General features: G+C 37.2%; 1 protein-coding gene across 7 annotated transcripts in view; it reads right to left on the bottom strand.

The window, feature by feature from the left end:
- COL19A1 (collagen type XIX alpha 1 chain) overlaps positions 1 to 20441 on the bottom strand; it is a 186383-nt gene extending 165942 nt beyond the window's left edge. For all 7 annotated transcript variants that reach the window (XR_009277161.1, XM_058834718.1, XM_058834720.1 and 4 more), the window contains exons 1-4: positions 20308 to 20441; positions 19241 to 19367; positions 10471 to 10545; positions 9858 to 9957 (exon numbers count right to left, since the gene is read on the bottom strand). Coding sequence is in view for 6 of the 7 variants with exons in the window: in XM_058834718.1 (XP_058690701.1) it covers positions 9858 to 9957; positions 10471 to 10545; positions 19241 to 19331 (266 nt within the window). In the remaining variant the exon portion in view is untranslated. The remainder of the gene's footprint in view (positions 1 to 9857; positions 9958 to 10470; positions 10546 to 19240; positions 19368 to 20307) is intronic.
- Between the last annotated feature and the right edge of the window lie 276 nt (positions 20442 to 20717).

Below are 20717 nucleotides of genomic sequence, written 5' to 3'. Positions count from 1 at the left end.
GATGAATTCACTCATACCCTATAGTTTACATGCTTGACAATGGAATTACATACCTAGTATCATAATATTATATTATTATTATATTATATTTATAATAAACTATAGTCTTAAGGAAGAGAAATTATTAACAGAATAGTTTATAAGACAATCATAGAAACCCAGAATGGCTGAGGTTGGAAGGAACTTATTGAGGTTATCTGCTCCAAGCCCCCTGCTCATGCAGGATCACCTAGAGCAAGCTGGGTAGGAGTACACACTTACTTGTGTGTTAGAACATAATTGGCATAAGCTTTTTACAGAGATGACGCTTAACCTTAATTGTGATAAAAAAAGTTAGGATGCTGTAAGAAATGTAGTCTTAGTCACAACATGAATTAATGAGTAGTTCTAACTTATTTTTAAGGAGAAAAAAGAAGCAAGGCTATGTTTTAACTCTGATCTTTCAAGAACTCTAATTGGTTAAGGAGTCATGACTTTCCTTTCCATGAAATCATATCAGCTATCTTGAATCATGAAGTGTTTTTTTTGTGCTCCTAACACTTTCACAACAAACCAATCTTAAGCTTATGTAATTTCCTGGTAGCATAGCGTATCTGTCTCCACATATTAGCAGTAATACAATTATTTATCACTTTCTAAATTTAAAAAAAGTTCTGTGGAACAAAAACCAGCCTATTAAAAAAAGAAATAATTTCAAAGTCTATGCTCCTTTTTGACTTAACAGATATCTGATGGCATTTCCTTTTCAGACATTGAAGTCATCATATACATATACAACCTCATTACTAAAGTACTGCTAGAACTTGCATTTTATATTTAGTCCTTTTTTAATAAATTTTCTTCCAGTGCCTCTGTACATATGACTATTCATATTAGTTACTGTTCTTGTCATATGTTGTCCACAGTTCCTATTAGAATATAATGTCATATGCTAAACATTCTAATTCTCAGCAACTTAATCTCACAGGAGATATTAAAGAAAATAAAACTACTGCAATAAAAGATTCACATCCCCAAACCCCCTGTTTCCAAATATCACTTTTACCAATAAAATGAGCTAGCATTATCTACTAATTCTGTACAAGTCACTGCTAGATGTCCATCCTGATAAAGAGCAATGATTTAATGCTGCAATTGCACATGCTATAGTTCAAAGTCCATCCACCACAGAGGGTCCTCAGTGCAAGAATTGGGCTAGAATGGCATGTCTTCCCTGCAAGTCTTGGCAATCAATTGCCATCATTGCATACAATCCTGGTGAGTACTATATACTTTTTGTTTAGTTCCATAGATTAATTTAAACTGACATTTAATGTCTAGCATTCTGAACTGCTCATGTAAGAGACAGATCCAGTAAAAGGAAAAAACCATGCATAGCGTCATGAGCCCCTCAATAATGTTATTTATGTTACTTCTCAGGAGTAGTCCAAAGCAAATCCCACATGCCTTAACCAATGGATATTTTTGGCATATGAATTCAAAAGTATTTGAATAAATTAATACTACTCACCATAGATTATGAGCATACGCATTTCTCACCAAACTATCACAGAATCAGACTCTCAGAATTGTTAAGGCTGGAAAAGACATTCGCGATCATCAAGGCCAACCTAGCACCACACCACCATGTCCACAATAAACTGTGTTCTCAAACACCATATCCATATGCTTTTGTACACTTCCAGGGATAGGGGCTTCACCATGTCCATGTGGGGGGCAGTCTGTTTCAATGCTTTACAAACCTTTCAGTGAAAAATAAATTCCTAACACCTAAGCAGAACTCTTAGCAGAATTCACAAAGAAAACTGACTAATAGAGGTAAATCGAAGTTTATCAAGGACTTCAACATTAACATTGTTAATATAGGTTTATCAATAATTAGTAGCCTAATCCCTAAAATAAAAGATACATGAATTTTCCTATGAAAATTAGAGGCACAATGCCATATTAGGAACCATCAATAAGTTGTTCAAAGCCTAAATTGTCATGCCCAATCCCAGAGTATTTTTAGGATTTATTATTTTTAAAATAGAATTTTGAGATATAGCAACTAGTCATACTGACTAAATCCAAAAATAACATGATCTCTTGCATGTGGTTCTGTTAATATACCAATATCTGTACATCTTGTTTCTATAGATTACAGATCGTTTTTCAAGTTGAAGTTTATTAAATCATTCCAAGTTTTGAAATGAGTTTGTGGCATGACAAATATTCACTTGAGACAGCCAAGACTGCAATCAACAAACTCTGTAGACTTAGGACTGAACTCAAATTGATACCCAGACCTCTAAGTGAAAAACCCAGAGCATGGACGATACTGTCCACTTAAAATCAAAGAAGTATTTTAAAAATTTTGTCAATTTATCTCCATAAACAAAAAAATACTTCATAGCATGATGACAAAAACTGCAAAAAGCTAACCACATATAAATGCTAGAGGCCAAAAATCTTTCAGAACCAAATGAAAATAAATGAAAATCAGGGAAATAAAAAAATACACCAGGCAGTTTCCCTGTGAGACAGACCATGAACTATTTTTAGATATAAAACCTAAAAACACAGAGGCAAGGTGGGGGAGGGGTATGATATCTCTATGACATGTTTAATCAAAAAGTCCCAGTATAAACACAGATATATCAGCACAAACATCTTTTTGTAGGTACAACTTTAGTTAAGAGAAGAAATGCCTGACAGCATAGCTAAAGCAAAGTAGATTACACAGCGTTAAATCACAAAAGCCAGAAAAATAAAGATCTGATTTATAACAAGGCTGTTTGTAGGTTTTGTTTGGTTTTTTTTTTCCTAGTCTGCTGATAAATTACTTTTGAAGCGTGTGACACCATTGCTTCAGCTAGAAAAATTATATGCGTTTTATAAAGACACTTGAATCCTCTCAGCTCAATCAGCAAAACTGATAAATGATCTTTCAGTCTCTATATACAACATAATGGGGCTACAGTCTATCCTCAGCTGTGTGCATTATGCCCAGTACATATTGAATTCTGTGCAGCTACATATAGTATGCCTGTAGATATCCAGAGCTATTCTGGTTTTTCCAAAAACCTTCATCTGTACTGATTTTGCAACCACACTTTTGTTCTAAGACTATCAAACGCAGAGCTTGTTAAAGACTGAGATCTGCATCTTGCTTGTACTCATTTTGATGGACTTTTCTTTTAAAAAGGTGACCAAGATAAACCAAGAAAATACTGCAAAGATTTTAAAAATCATCACGTTTGAAAGGGAGTAAGAGGCATGTAAACTTATCTGCAAGTTCCCCACTCTGGCATCACTTAAGGCTCCTTCAGTTAATGTACTGGTAAATTGAACAACCTTCTTCAGAATTTTTGCCCAGGTTTTCAACTAAGGATCACTGAGAAGTATCTAGGTAAATTTCTCCTGCTGAATCTAGAAATCTAATAACACAATAACTTTGTCTTGAACTTTCAGTATCTATGAAAAATCTATGTTTTAGATTTTGTTATCTTAAACAAGAAAACTGAAAAATAGTTTTGGCTTCCATATCAGATGAAAATAGAAAGGAATTCCCTACAGGACTCTATCGCAAAAGTGAAATTGCAGATGCCGTTGTTTTAATCAGAACACTGGGATTGTTTTCTACAGGGCAGGTTAAAATCTTACAAGCTGGAGGTTCAGTTTCAGGGTTTGTTTTAGCTAAAGGCTGTGCTGCTGGGGCTGGGGGCAGCCTATCTTGCTCCTTCCCCTCTGTGACTGCTGAGATGACACAACCGCCAGCCTCGCTGAACAGAGGCTGATGCGAAGAAAGTGAGATGAGGCTGAGAGATGGAGATGGGCACTGTGAAAGCAAGCTCCTAATTTTATTTTGTTCCAAATAATATTTTTGGCTTTGTATATTTGGATTTGTTTACTGCCTGCCATGAGGCACATGAGATTGCACATGAACACTGCTGGTCTCCTGCACGCTCTTGTTGTGGAGCAATGCCCTTAAAGTACACACCTCACAAAGGCCTCTTCCCTTTATTTGCAAGTGCTTCACAGCAAGAACGTCATCACTGGGGAAAAAAAAGGAAGAGTCTGCTTCATCCAACAAATGTTTTACCATTTCAACTGGTATGACACTGCCCTACTAAGTGCTCCACTGTCAGGGGAACACACTACAGATCAAAGAATTCTAATTTGCTACAGTCAGTAGCTTAATTAAAAAAGATTTTCTAACTTTCTGTTCCCTCCCAGTGTGCTTTTAATATAAGTGCTATACATTTTTAAATGTACTCTTCCCCTCTGCCACCTCTGTCTTTACCTTTGCTTTCCCAATTCTTTCTGCATAGTAAATTATATGTTAAATTGCAGAATGTTTCAAACTCAATATGGACATTAAAATCCATTAACACCCAAATTTTGAATTTTATAAAAATTTCCATATTTCTAGTAAATTTTCAGTTAGAAACAAGCCCAAAAATGCAGAAAGATATTCACAGATGATTATTCTTTAAAATAAGTGTTGGTCAGTCATTTTACACGGTAAGAAGCCCCATTTTTCTAGTTAGTTATGAAATTAAGAAATTGGTATTTACAAGGTGGTTACAACACAAATTTGTTCTTTCAACAGTAATCACTGTATTTTCCTTCTTTTTAATTTCTAAAATAGAGTAAGTGTTGAAGTTTCTGGAAATAAACACAAACCACACTATTTCAGGATAAAAGAAAGACCGAATCACTATAGCTTCTGATCCACTAGTTTAAAAGACCTGAAGAAACACCAGAATTTGTACTACATTCAGGCTCCCACACTCAGGAAGCAAATTCCAAAGGCAATGCCTTTTTCTTGAAAATACCCTGCAACCAAAATACCAGACATTTCAGTCTTAGCATTGTTGGCTTCAACTGCTCAAATGACCTCAAATAAATACGTGATATAGTAAAGGAGAGGCGTTTTCTTGCATAACTATCTGATATTTTAACAGTCCAAAGGCTAGCAGGACTATGTGTCAGCACAGATAAATGCTTGGTTTGAATAATTGTAACTACTGGCTCAAGACTGGGATAATACCTCATTGTCGTTTTCAGTCACCATTTAAAAGTCTTCACTGAATTTTTTTGGAAACTAGTGAATATCACATCTACTCTATACCACTTTTAAGAAATAGGCATAAAACTTCCTAAAATAAGTCTTAAAATATTGTTCAAGAAGACTATTGAAACTAACTCTGCTGCTCAAAACAAATGCCATGTACAAAAATAATAAAAAATTATGCCCATGAAGGCTTTCAAGGAGAGCTGAAGTTTATGAAAGGAACTCAGTATTTTTTAGTTTGGTGAAGAGAGTGGTCTCAGCAGATACAGCCAGAAAACAGACAGCAAAGTAAACGGTTGCAAAATCATGTAGAGATAGGTGGCTTTGGGAAAGCAAATTGCTGGAGATGAAAAGGCTTCTAACAGTGAGCACAGAAACCCCCTCTCTCGATGCCAGCTGTGTTCTAGGAAAATGGAATTACCTCCACTTTTTTTTGTGATTAAAAAGGTTAGCACTAAAAACAAACAGAAAACCCCACATAAATATTATGCATCAGGAATTTCTGTTCTTAGCAGAAAGAATGCTCCTGCCTAGAATTTACTGAGGCAAGTGGGAGCGGTATTTCTTCCTCCTATAACGAGGCATCCCAAGGAGGTGAAACACTTTCTCGGAGATATGGCCTAAGCCACAGCTCTTCTGGCAGCAGTGAGTAACAACTTTGTTGGTGGAGCTCGTAGTCCAAATACAGTCAAAATCCAAGCTCTTTTGTAGTATCTTACAACGACAGGGGAAGAATTCCTAAAGGAGTCGTGAGAGTAATCCCAACTGCTGTAACTCAGATCATTTAACAGCCAGCTATGATAATCTCCTCAGTAAATTAATATGGTTTGTCAAGCCAAACAAACTACAAAATAAGAAAGCTGTGACTGTGCCATGAAGATTTGCTAATCATGAACATCCATTTCAAAAACATTCTGAAAGTCAGCCGAAACCAGCTCATTATCTCCTTTATTGGTGCTTTCAGAAGAGGAAAAAAATGGCCCACCAGCAACCCAGAAAAGTGAGAATGAGTAACAACTGATGTCTGATGCATCCTTAGAGAAAAACAGTGAAATTAATTCAGCATAGAGCTATTTACTCTAAGGCAGCTGAAGAACAAAGATTAGCCCAAGAGGCTTCATGTCCAGAAGTATTGAATACTGCAGGTAGGTCTAAAGGAATGCTACCAGCACAAAACCCTGTTCTCCTTTGTCAGCCAACTCTGCGCCACGCTGGAATACCCTACATGGGCAGTACATGTTAAAGTCTGGAGAAGAAATATGACTCTATAAGGTATTTGTTGAGATAAAACTAAACCATTATATAATTACTATTATTATATGATTCTGTGGTGTGATTTTGACTATATAATTAGACTGTCTGCCTAACAGTACTTGACTATGATTTTCTTTATGACTCAAAAGCTCAGTTGCACTTATTTCTTCAGAAATAACTTCTGTTCAAGTCCACAAAGAACTTCAATAAGCAATTCCCAGTTTTAATCAGTAAAGTACTACTGGCATTACATTAATATTTTACAGTCATTTACATAAAGCATGAGAAAAGCTATCCATCTGGTATCACAAGACAAAATATATACAGAACAGCATCACAGAAAGACATAAAGATCTATAGCTGAAGTCCAACATAAATAAACGTAATCAATTTCCCAAGCTGACAGTGCATTGTAAATTATTTACAACATATAAATAGGTGAAACACTACTCCATGTCCATTGAAAAAAACCAAAATGGCATCACAGAAGAAAAATGGCACAGCATAGCTTTCTATTACCCACACTACAACTGAATGAATGAAATGCAAGAGGAGATGTGCCAAGTTACTTGATACTTGCTAGTCAGCTTAATCAGATACTCTCAATTTCCTGCAGGATGGATAACAAACACTGTTCTGCTGCTTACTGCACACCATGTCTACTAAAATATTTTCTGAGGTCGAACGATCCCTAAAGCCATCTAATAACACAAGGGGTCTGGAACCACACAACCTGACATAATGTAAGAGAAGCAGGTTTAACTAAAAATAATTAAAGATATTGTACATGGGTAATTGAGATAGTAAATGATAAGGTTATGATGACAGATACCCAAGTTTCTGACTGTCCTTTATTGTAACCCTACCATGTAAAAACCCAAAACCTGACTTTGTGACCCTGCCATCTGCCCTTATTTTAAAGAAATCCTAAAACTTCAGAAGAGTTTAAAAAGTAACATACTTTAAAGAAAATTTTTAAAAACTATTTGTCCAAATTGTTATCTCAATATCAGAAAGCAATTTTATATTTAACAAGCTGAAATAATTAAGAACTGAATTCATCTTTTAATGACATGTATTTCTGAGAAGAAAGTTAAAAAAGGATGAGCAAGATTATTGCCATGAAGAACAAGGATTTAACAGAAGTTCTGCAATGCTTGAATGTTATTGATAAAACTTTTAACCATTTTATTGTTCAGGAAGATATATGTATGACGTACAACTTACTTGCACAGCAAGGTGACTGGAAATATTATCTTGTACCTTATTATCATCAATAACATGATATTAATTTTCTCCCTAACTTTATTCATATATTAGCACTGATATGCATTTTATTAATCAACATCTCAGTTGCTTCATCCAGCTAAATTTTTCATCCATTAAAGATGCATATTTTTAGGAGAAACCAGAAAGATTTTCTCTTTAGTTTGTTGGTTTTGTTTTTTTTTCTTTAATGAGGATACACAGAAGGAAATAACAGGAATGGTGAGGAATGTGAGAACCAAGAGACCATGAAAACCAAGCCACCTCCCTTTCAGGTTTACCCCTAACTGAAATTCTTTAGCCCCTGCCCAAGTTACACTGACAATGAAGCAAAACTAGCCAATTTTTCTCTCCCTTCAAAAAGCTGACAAGATAAAACATAGGAAAAAATAAAAAAGCCAAACAAAACAACTATTGTGACTTTCCTTGCAATAGCTAATAATTAGGGCTTTGTTAGGTCACAGCTATCAACCATGGTGTGAATTCCCCATTTTGATTGCTGTCAATAATAAACTGTTTTCAAAAGAAGTAAAAACAGACATTAGTATTCAGGCCTACTAAATAAAGCCAAGAAAAAAGTTTAATGTTTTTTAACCTCAACATGACCTTTCAGACCACATCTAAAACCACTCAGAAATTAGAAATCAATACTTTGAATCAAGAATTTTACCTCAAAGTGATATGAATTTTAATTAATTAACACTTTTGCAATTTCTAGCTTCTCTCTACTCCGTTTTTGGCACTGATTTTCTTACTGTTTCAAAATACAGTCAGTGCACAAGGTGCATTTCTTAACACTACTTGGTTTTTTATTCCTAAAGAAAAATTGCTCCACATATTTGGTTATTGCCTTGATTTTCTACCCTCCTGTAGTCTCATGTTTCCCTCAAATTCCCATAAATTGAAAAAAAAAAAAAAAACCTTGTAAAAAAGGGAAAAATTATTAATTTTTTAAAGGGAAAGTTTTCTTATGGAAAATCCCTCAAAATATTTTTAGTATAGACATTTATGGGTGGTACCTACTACTGCCTGTTCCGCTTCTAAAGAAAATCTGGATAATAGTGGAAATGTCCTAATAAAAGAAGAGCACTCTTTGTGTCAAATAATTTTGTCTACTGAATTTTCCTTTAATAGCTAGCATCCAATGTATTTAAAAAAAAAAAAAAAGTGATTAGTTTAACTTTGCAGAATTACACAAGCATAAGAATTTGCACTTATGGTATCAAACATGTCAGAAAAACTTAGAGAACCTAAACATTTCAAATTTCTAGATAAACTCTTTCCGTAGTCACGCTTCTCTCACAAAGATTACTTGGTTTTTTGTGTGGGTGCCTCCAACTCTTCTCCTTCTTCCTTCCCCCTGGCCTCATGCTACTCACAGTCCCTCTGTGCTATGCCCAGGATGCAAAGGGAAGTCTAAGGACCAGGTGTGGTTTTTTACTAGGCAAGCTGGAGCCAGACCTCTTGCAACAGAAAATACCCAACCTGAAGACATGGGAATACAGTTGCTTCCCTCGTCATCGCAGGAACACGCTGTACAGAAACCACAGTCCCATGACTCAGAGCACATCTCAACCAAGAAGCTCTGAGATGATCCTCTCTCTCCACTGAGCACAGGGAACTTGAGACTACATTCCTAACTGCTTCTTGACATTTCCTTGTCGCTATGCAAACTTAAGTCCGTCCAATCCAATTGTGCCTTACTCCCTTTCCCTGTCCTTTTGATTTTTCATGCAGTCTCTGCTTTTCATCCCACCCTGTGCCAGAATAAGATTTTGCCTACTTACTTCTCTGCACTGAGTGCCCACTATTCTGTTGCTGCTCTAAGGCAAATTGTGAATACAAGGAAAATAAAATACAGCATTCAAGGAAATGGTGATACTCTCTCCTTAATCTTGCCAGCAATTGTGAGAGAGAGGACAGACAACTTCACTGAGCTGAGGGGAGATTAGTATAATATTTCCTGTCATACCATGGAAGTAATTTGTTTCCTTTGTTTTATAAATATTAATGTATTAACAGTAGAATTTTCAGTATTAGAATCATGATTTGAGAAAGTGCTTTTCACGATTAACTTACTACCTACATACTCCCAGATTCCAGAAGGAAAGCATACAAAAATCAAAATGCTTCCAGCACAAAAGAACCTGAAAAAACTAAAAACAGCCATACTGCTTTCTGTGGCATTCTTTGGATACAAGTTCTGTGATTCAGTTAATTAGTAGCACTGAATCTGAGCTCTATCTTTTAAAAGCTAAGCATGAAAATAGTACCTTACCTTGTATCTCTAATGAGAGGTGCACTTCCCAGTTTAAAACAGATCTTTTCCCCACCACAAGATGTTTGCCTTAAAGAAAAGCTTTCTGCCAGATCAAATCCTGTAAAATGGAACAAAATATGATACAATTTAATGGAATTTAATAACCATAAGTAAATAATTTTTAGCATACTTGAATACAAGCATAATAGCATTTCTAGAATACACTGACAAGCTATTTTAAAAAGTAGAGCTTGAAATCAGAGAAACTTTCAATATTCATTTTATTAAAACTACTCACACAGAATTCACTCGATAGATGACTATAAAAAATGAACAAATAAATTTGCTAGTTACTTTTATCATCTGAATTGATAAGAATGCAAGATGATTGTAAAAAAAAACCATGCAAATTAGTATGGCTGCTGAACTTGAACCAATACTTTTGAGGAAAAACATGTTCTGATTTTAATGTCACCTTCCTGAGAGCAGCAGCAGCTTTCTGGTGCTTTTTGGGGATGGCATTCTGTCCTAACTTTTCAAATTTAAAGCGAGCTTCAGTCAGACTATGATTACATCCAGTAATCATTACCAGCTAATTAATACAGATATTCATATTAGCTTGGTCATTTACCTGGTACACCATGACTGTCTCTGTTGATTTTTTTGAGATGACGGGCAGCTGTTTTCATTAAAGGACACACAGCACCTTCAAGAGAACACAGTTTAGTATCTATGGTAAAATATTAACAAACTAACAGGCATTGAACAAACTATCACGGCAAATATGGTAATATTGACAGGAATGTTTCTTTAGGATATGAAAGGCAGCAATAAACCAAATTACAAAATCTAAACAAGAGCAGTTTTTATACTACACTTCCAATAAGATAAGCAGATAGAATTTGTATCACATTTTAATTCAGCTGCCTGTGGTTAAAGTTCATATAAACAATAGAGCCAGAAGAAAACCATTAAATTCTTACCACACTGTTTCCATTTACAACACTCTATGAAGCAGTAATATCTGTTCCAAATTCTTTTTGTATTACTAGAAAATATTTTCTCCCACTCCTGAATATGGAACAATATTATATTTTGGGAAAAAAGGCTTGAAAATTAAGTAGAGGAGTAAGTCTAAACCAAAGTACTTTGGTACGCAAACAGAACATACTAAAATTTGGAACATGGTAAACTGAGGTTAAATCTAACAGAACTCTTAGATAAAACACTCTATTATTAATATGTAATATTAATTATTATTACTTCTTACTCGCATTATGTCCTTTATGCTCTTTTTTAATAGATATATAAGAATGCCCACTTCTAAGAAGGAAATACAGAAAATTGTTACTTTTGTTCAGGGGTCAGAAATAAGGCTAGGTATTTAACAAGTTTTGCAAATAGCCCTGCTAAATCCTAAAAGAACTAGCAAATCAAAGATGACAAGTTATGATATTTGGCCTGTCAATTTATCAAGCATAGAGCTTTGTGAGCTGATGAAACTAAAAAGTTGTCCAAGGTGTATCTGAAGCTGCTGAACAATGAAGGTCAAGGTGGTTTCTGAAGCATTAGTTCAATAAAACAAGTAAGGAATGTCCTATCATTAACCTGGAAATGATCTATACCTAAATGTTTCGTAAGAACATCCAGACCAAACATTGGTATTAAAACTAGCTACATTTGAAAGCTATTGTGAAAGCTTAAATGCTTAAAGCATGTGAAATTTGTCATTTATTCTGTAGTTATGTAGAAAGCATATTATCCTTCAAAACTCTTAAATGCTATTGAATAGATTTCAGTATTTTATCTGGATTAAGAACGGCTAATTGGAAATAACTAGTAGAAGTGAAACAATATCATATAATACATACATAAAGAAACCTCCTGGTAATATGGTTAATGAAAGCTTTGTCAACTATCTAAAGAATAGATGGGGTGAAACACCTTTTATTTTTTTTGTAAGATTCATGAAGTTCCATGTGCTTCACATGTAAAATTACAGTTACAACTAATAATTGACTACTACAAGTAACATCACAGATAAATGAATTTACTTCTAAGGCTCTAAGAAAATAAATTTTTTCTTTCCCTCATATAGATCCATAAATACATGGATATGCATGTTTTTCCTTGTACAGATAGAGTTTCATGATAAATGAGATGAAACACATGCATGAAAAACTCTGTAAATTCCCTTTCTCCAGAAAAGATGCTGAACTGTAAAGAATATTCATGTTGAAAACTCTGAAGTGAAATCTTTCATCATTCTTGGTTAGCAGGAAGTTTTATACAGTGAGAAAAGCATTCACTGGAATTACACAGTAACAGCAATTTCAGTACACCAGTTGATATATACACACACGGCATGGGACGGAAACAGGTTCACCTTAGATACCCTTTAGTTTACAAACCTCAACCTTCAATCAAACACAGATTATTAAACTATATACAGCCACTTTAAAACAATAAATGTTGTTAGGGTACATTTACATAAATATAGCTCTAAGAAATAAGCTGGCGTAAAAGAAGCCATTTATGGCTGAAGTCACAGAAGAATGTCAGACATACATGGGCAGATGTTTTTCTTAAATCTACATGTTTCCAAAGGGCTTTTATCAAAAATATTCAATACATTTCAGGGCAAATTCTCTTTTTGGTTATATTCTTGACAATACTTATAAGAGCAGAGAGAGAGTACTTATTGGCGATTTTACCCTAAACTTATGTAAGCTTTAGGGAACCTGGGACACAAGTGTGCTTTTTTTTTTATTCAGCATTAACTTTCATGTGTGTTGAGCAGTGAAAGACTAGAAAGTTTGAGCCTATTCCCCACAGCTACTTTTTTCCACGTCCAAATAAAGACTCAAGCCTTAATTTTTGTGCTATCCAGATGATAGCAATGATTCCTCACATGCCACAGACTGGACCGTGGACCTATTTTTATCAGTGGCATAATGGTCACAGCACAGACAGGCCATTTAAGTGTTAGTTACTTATATTCCACATCCCCAGAACTGAAAGAGTCACGATGAATCTTCTATTGCGTGCTACTGATGCACTCCTTTAGTTCAGTGCTATTCCTTTTACCAGAGAGCTAAGGGAAAACTCTCAAATAACAAGACCAAACCCTCTCCATACCAAGACTGACAACTTTCATTACTACAGAGTGATGAAAATTCTTTCTGCAGTTACAGCTTGTAGTGTTAACCTCTTCCACGATTTTTAGTACTAGTAGCAGATCCTTAAACTTTCTTTAGCTTGAGAAAAAACAGGCAGTTTCTCCATTCAACATGTGGGCAGCTGAACGACAAGGTCTACATAAAGATATTCAGGAAAGTAAAAGAACAAGATAAACCCTTACTGCTAATCCAGTGGGAAACTATGAACCTACCAGACCTGTTGAAATACATTACTGTAAAATTCATGAAATAGTAAGAAGAGCAAGCTTACATTTGTACGTTAGATTGCCCTGCACGTGATAAAACTCCATCTGTGTGGACTGAGCAAAAAATTCATATTAAACAAATTATATCAATGGTCAAGTTAACTTATCTTTAAATGAATAAATTTACCTACCCATACAAAAATTTTGGCCTGGATCTTTATAAAATAATGAGTTCTAGTTGTGAGCTTATTAGTATAAAATCAATCAAATAATCTTAAAAATTTTAATTTATGCAGACTAAGCAGGTACATCACAGATCACTGTATTTTCTCTTACCATTAAGATTAGGAAGAATTTTTTTGTTTGTTTTCTAATAGCATTACTAAAAGAAAAAAAAAAAGGCATTGCATCTAGGCATATCTGTTGCAACACGCAATGACGTGTTCCAAATTCCTGGAATGATCAGGACACCTGTTGAAGCACACTGCAACTTCTATCTAGGCACCATGCTCAGCTTTCCATTCCATGCAAATGAGGACAGAAGAGACTGTGGTGTGTGCTTCAATCTCCCTCTTACAGATATCTCTTGTGTGCACTTCCTGAGTGGGAACTGTAACTTCCAATGGGCGGTTTTGGCTTCTCCAGGTTAGTGTAACTTGTAGTGGCTAGATTCACTTCACAAGTACCCATGTACTACTTTATAATTAAACTTCACATTCAGGTGAAGTTTTTCCTGTCATCTATCACCACTGACATGCACATTGCAAAGGCACTGAAGCTTCCATCAGTAACCATGGCCAGCTCAATGAATGTGGCCAAACAGCAAAGGCCAACCCAATGTATACCCATATCCTAATGTATACCCACCTGTTGACTAAAGCTTCAGGCAGAAGCCCATATTACCTAAGATTTTTCTCATATTCTTACTGGATCAGGCTTCATAAACACACAGACATAGGCAACCTCTTCAGGGTCAGCCACACACATGCAAATATCAGCAATGATATCCAGTGAGTCCACCTCAAATGTATGCATACTGAAGATAAGCAGATCCAGCTGGCTTGCTTTCAAATAAGGTCAAGAATTCAGATTTCCTACATATCTGCAGCCTCAAGTATACAGGCACCAGGAAATAAGATGTGACGTTTTTGTGTTCTGCTATTTTACTCTGTAAAGAAGATTATATTACATTAAAATGTACATGTTAATTAAGACAAGGGTGGGAAGAATGAAGGGAACACGATACAGTAAATAAGTCAACCTCAAGTCTGGTGACTATTTAGATGGTTATGAAGTAATCCAAGAGCATTGGCAGCCAGAAATAAGAAATCCAAGCAACAGAGTTCGAGGATTAGGATACTCATACCCCTGGAGAACTATATTCTCCCATGAAGAAGAGTAAGCAGTGAAAAGCAGGACTTCATATTATTTGAGACAACAAGCATCACTTCACCAAGGGCAAGTTTTGCATGACTAACTCCGTGTCCTTGTATAATGGAGTGACTACATCAGTGGACAAGGGAAGAGTTATGGATTTCATCTGGATTTCTGCAAGACCTTTGCAAGACATGGTCCTCACAGTATCTCTGAATTGTAGATGCTGGGATTTGACATGTGGGCTGCTTGGAGGATGAAGAACTGGTAGGACAGTCACATCCAGAGGGGAGTGGTCAACTTGTCAATGTCCAGATGGAAATCAGTGACAAGTGGTGGCCCGTTTGGGACCAATGTTATTGAATTAATTAACGACATAGATGAAAGGATTGAGTGCACCCTCAGCACATTTGCAGATGACATCAAGCTGAGTGGTGCAGTTGACACACCTGAAAGATAGGATGTCATCCAGAGGGAGCTAGAAAAGCTCAAGAATTGAGATCATAGGAATCTTGTGAGGTTCAACAGCCTCTTGAGGTGCTGCGTCTGGGCCAGGGCAATGCTCACTATCAAAACAGGCTGGGGGTTGAAAGAATTGAGAGCAGCCCTGACAAGAACCTTTGAGAATAGCAGTGGATGAAAAGCTGGAGATCAGCTGACAGTGTGTGCTCACAGACCAGAAAGCCAATCATATCCTGGGCTACATCTAAAGAAGCATAGCCAGCAGATAAGGAGAAGTGATTCTGCCCATCATCTCTCATGAGAACCCCCCCACACTGACTACTGCATCCAACTCCAGGGCCCCAGCACAAGAAAGACATGGACCTGCTGGAACAGGTGCTAAGGAAGGCCACAAAAACTATCAGAGAGCTAGGACGTCTCTCCTGAGAGTTAAGGTTTTCAGCCTGAAGAAGAGAAAGGCTCCAGGGAGACCTTACTCCAGCCTTCCAGACAGTGGGCCTGTAAGAAAGATGGGTACAGATTTTTATCAGGATTTTTATCCTTGTGACAGGACAAGGGGTAATGGTTTTAAATAAAAGAGGTTAGATTTAGACTAGACCTTACAATAATGGTTGTGAAACACTGGAACAGGTTGCCCAGAGAGGTGGTAGATGCCCCATCCCTGGGAACATTCAAGGCCTGTCGTTCTAATTAGGAACGGCCGGAAAGAATGACAAGACTCTCAAGGGAGTCAGGACAGGAAAGAATCTCTAGTTTATTGCTTCAGCCATGTTATATAGACTAGTTCGTGGAAAGTACAGAAAAGAAACTCTTATTGGTTAGTAAAGTGCTACATTACCATCATTGGTCAGTGGGGTTCACCACCCCCTGACTTTCTCCTGCAAGGAAAACAAGAGGACAGACAAACAGCACCTGGCAGTCGTTTTCTGTCTCTAAGGATTGTTTTGAATCCTCCCATAAATTTCCCAGGCTAGCTCTCAGGCAGGACTGACAGGCCATGGGGCCTGCAGCTTGCTCCAAAGCTAGCGTCCATAAAGGCCAGGTTACATGGGAATATCAGGAATATGAGTACATTGAATACGTGAAAAATTGAATACATACAATATAGGAGTTACTGTAGAGTCATTATATTGATTGGAGAAGTATCTAGCTGTACTAAAACATTAAAACCAAAAAGCTGAACTGATTTGCATACTTGAAATCACTCACTGTGTCTGGGTTGGAGTGCCTATCTAAAATCACGACCCACAGCCAATACTTTTCACAACACATTCCATGTCAAAAGACAAGGAAAATTCACCATGGCTGATAGCTCCAGGACTTGGTTTATATCACATTTTTCATGGATTAGCAAGAGACTTTAAAAAACAGTAATTGTAAAAGAAAGTTGAAAAAGAAGCAATGATCTGGGAATAAGACAAAATATTAATATTCTTAAAATAAAGCACTCAGGAATGATCAAATGAGAACTTCATGTTTCAGTATAGAAAGACCTTGCATCCACACTCAAACCTCAAATATTCCCAATAATAATAAGTAGAAGAAAGCATGTTTACAGTCAGATCAAAAATATGCCTGTGGAAAACTCCAGAATTGCCTCCCCTCAGATTTGCTATACTCCATCATAAGAAGCGAATGCTTCCTTCTAATGAACACCAAGCATATCAAAACATGAGAACTGAAAGAAATCCTCTATGTGAATCTAATGCTTACTGGCACCCTCAAGGCCTAAGGAGGACTGCTCCAAGAAGATCCAGCATACTCTCTCAGCCCATGTCTCTTTTTTCAATACTGGTATTTATTTATTACAGTATTGGCCCAATGAATAAGTCTCAAAGGATATTCAGCATGCCTGCTCAGAAGGCTCTCCCCTATATATGTACACAAGTCAATCCTTCCTCTAACACACTTCTTTCTCTCACCACCCTCAAATTAACTCTAATCTACCCTTTTCCATGTACCTGAAGCCATTCCTTATGATTCAAATAGATCAGTGAGAAATTTCAAGGTGTAAATATAATAATCTCAGAGCCTACCTAAATGTACTTTGCTGGAAAAGTTTCCATATAAGCCCTCAGAAATAAATGCTATGCATATGAGGTTGAAGGAAGATCATCTAGGCAGAATATTGAAGGGCAGATGTTGACTTAAACAGAACTTGTACATCGGAGGGAACAAAGGCCCAAGAAAGAGAGACTGAATGCAAGATAGGAAAAACAAAAAAAAAACCCTTTAGATATTACTCCCTTCATAAAGAAAGAACATTTCAAATTTTTAACAGATTCACCTGCATACAAATAAACTGGATCATGACAACTTGCAACAGAGGACTTGGTTCAGCTGAACAGAGCAGATGAGCAAAAGGTTGGCAGAAAGACCTGCACCACTTTTACTGCTGCTCTGCTACTGGGTCTATTCTTTCCTAGCTCCTGCTTTCTGGTCTATAACTTGCATGTATTTTTTGACAGTAACCATCCCTGCAAACTCTAGTAGAGTCTCTTTCCTGTAATCAACTGGAGTTTAACTCTGGGCTTAACTCATGTACCTGCTGTTGGCAGAGCTGCTCAAGCTGGCAGCTATTGACTTGTTATTCCTCACCATCTGCCTGTACCACCACAAACTGAAGAATTCTCTTTCAAGTGCACACCCTCAGTTATTCACAGGAGAGGCTCAATCTCTCCTTTTCTTCCTAGCAGTTCAATTGGACCCATATTTGACCCATTTGTGGCGACCCAGCTAAGGAAAACTGCAACCTTAAGCCTGGCTGCTTGGCTACAAACTTCTAACAGAATGTAATGCACAGTTCAGATACACTGTTTATTCTCAGTTCAGGGTATCTGCCACATCTTCTGTGACCAGCCCAACTTTTACTAAGGCATCATTTCATTAGGAAAAAAAAAAAAAAAAAAAAGAAAAGAGACAGTGCCTCCTGGAATTTTGTTTTAACATTTTTCAATTGCTAGGGAACCTTCTGTACTCTCACCATTTTAGCACTTTAAAAATTTCCCTTCTGCAACCCACCACCTAGCAATGACAGAATAAAACCTATTTTTCTTCTTTCAGACAGAATGATTTCACACCTATGATGTAGGCTTGCTCTCTCAGAGGGGTTAAGAATAATTCATCAGCAGAGCACTTAGCCTCACTGCCCTAAAAATAAAAGGGGAAAGACTTTGACTTAAATTCTGGCTCTTCACAATGCATTATTATTACCTCAGAGCCCACACATTACACTTATTATTTATTCATTATTACTTTTTATAGTTTCCAGGGGTAGTAAAAGGATTATTTTCCTAGTCATGGGCTTTTAAACTTCTTGGGTCTGAGTTACAAATGAGTTATTGATATTTAAAGTTGTTGAGTGTGTGTAGATTCTATTATCTTTTATAAGTTTTCTGGAAAGGAACAGCATTACTAAGACTTAATTTTATTTTTGAGAAAAAAACCCAAATTAATTTAAATAGTAATAAACATGTTCTCCTTGCTAATAATTGTAGGAAAATTATAAGTTCAAGCACTTGCTGAGACTGAGTAATTCTAGAAAACTGATGCACCATATTTGACAAGCACACGATGTGTCTTTAAGATGGAATTCACCACATTTTGGAGAGTTAATCTGGAGTTTAAGTGAGAACACTAGATAGCATGTGGAAAGTAAGAGAAATATGAGAAAATTTGTGGAAGACAGGTAACACCTTTTAAGTTAAACAACATCTTTCTATTCCTTTCCCCCATCTTCTTAGGAAAAAGGGGATTTTTTTGCTCTGTGTAACATATGACCCAGTCTAGAGATTAAGTAAAGGTGTGGTTAACATGAGCATTAGATTGTTTAAGCCAATGTGATAACTGGTCTGCTCTAATAAAGCCACGTGATTTTTTTCACAGAAGTTTTGCAAACTCTGATTTATAATCTTGATTTTTATGGTAGGAAAAGAAAAGTACAAAATGAAACCCCTAGGAACTACAATTACCTCCAAACATGAATCTTCCAAGCACAGGAAGCAGAAAGGCTACTTTGGAACCACTTCAAACTTAGTTAATTTCAGAAAAGAGATTTAAAAAACCTTGTATAATTTTATCCGTTCATGGTGTTTTCCATGGGCTCTTGTTATTTGTTAAAAATTTTTCAGTACTGACATTTACGCCTTTGGGCTGTGATGAGCAAGAAAAGTGGAAGTACCTGTCTGGTCACTGACAGCCACGGAAGTAGAAACAGGAAGGAGGAAGACTGCCATACAAAGCCAAACTATGCAGGATCCAATGTACTTCATCTCCCCCTGGACACATGTGAACAAACAGCTACAAATCTAGAACAAAAAATAAACATATTCAGAACAATCTCATCTTATTCTTCTTACCTCACTTTGTCAGAAAACTACACACAAGACCTTCTTAACTGTGAAGAGGAAGTTGCCAGTCACAAGTGTACAATTTATCTGTTTGAGCTACAAAAAAGATTTATGCCAGTTTGGAAAAAAATGATAATTATACTCCTTTTTAGTTTGTTATTAATAAACTCAGAAGTAACACCTTAGAAATATTATCTTGGAGATATTAATTGTAAAGGCACTGAATGTTCATTTCATTAGTAATTAATAATTTTCTTTTATATTTCTCCCCAAATTATTTTTCAATATATTAGCTAAACTGTGGTGTCACAACATTCACAGTGACTGCTGAAGTAGTCCTCAAATCGAACAATGGCAACACGCAATTATCTGAGTTTAACCACAAAAGAAACCAAAATGCGGTATTTCGCCACCTTGCAAAGTGCCTAGAGCAGCATATATTGAATTTCCAGTTTAAATCTCACAAAAGTACAGGCTTCAACAACACAAACTGGAACTGTCATTAGAGGACAACAGCTTCCTTCTAAGCCAACTACGACGTATAAATACACATGAATTTAAGGAAACACAGAAAACGTCTACTATTTTTTCTAGCACATTTTCTGTAAGAAAAGCAATCAAATACCTAAGATGCACTTTTTATCATTATTTTCGCAAGGCACCTTATTCATCATCAAAGCTATTCTATCGTGTACTGACAGCAACTACATCATGATTAACTTTTCTAGCCTTCCCAGCAGCATCAAAGCGAATACATGTTCAAATAAATTATCATGTAATTTTCTGCACCTGCTTTACAAGCAGGCATCGGCAATTTAGTTAGAGCTGCCGCTCCGGCGGTCTGGTTTCCTGAAGGGCTCCGATCATCAATCCCGCCACCCCCTCGCTACCGCCGCACCTCCGGGCTCGGGTCCTCTCCCGCCGGCTGCTCCAGGAGGCTCCTCTCGCTCGCACAACCGGAGCACCGCAGCCTTCGGGGCGCCCCGAGCCTGGGCAGCACAGCCTCTAACTCGGCAGTGCCGGCAGCCTCGCTTCCCTCGGATCGAGCCGCGTTTGCCGGAGGGAGGGTTCAACACTCCGGGCGGGAAGGCAAGCGGGCAGCTCTCCGGCGCGGCAGGGCGGGCGCCCGGGCAGCGCCCCCGCCCCGCTGACGGGGCCGCTCTCCCGCTCTCGGCTCCGCGCCTCGCCCCCGGCCCGGGCTCCCTCCGCCGCGCCCGCCCCGGAGCCGGGAGAGCGCCGGCCCGGGAGCCAGGAGAGCCCGGTGAGCAAGCGAGGCGCCCGCCGCCGCTTCCCCCGCAGCCCCGGGGC

This window comes from Poecile atricapillus, chromosome 3 (assembly GCF_030490865.1).
Source record: "Poecile atricapillus isolate bPoeAtr1 chromosome 3, bPoeAtr1.hap1, whole genome shotgun sequence".
In the NCBI taxonomy this organism is placed as follows: Eukaryota; Metazoa; Chordata; class Aves; order Passeriformes; family Paridae; genus Poecile; species Poecile atricapillus.
The sequence above is the reverse complement of the archived record's forward strand: the minus strand, read 5'-3'. Positions and strand labels throughout refer to the sequence as shown.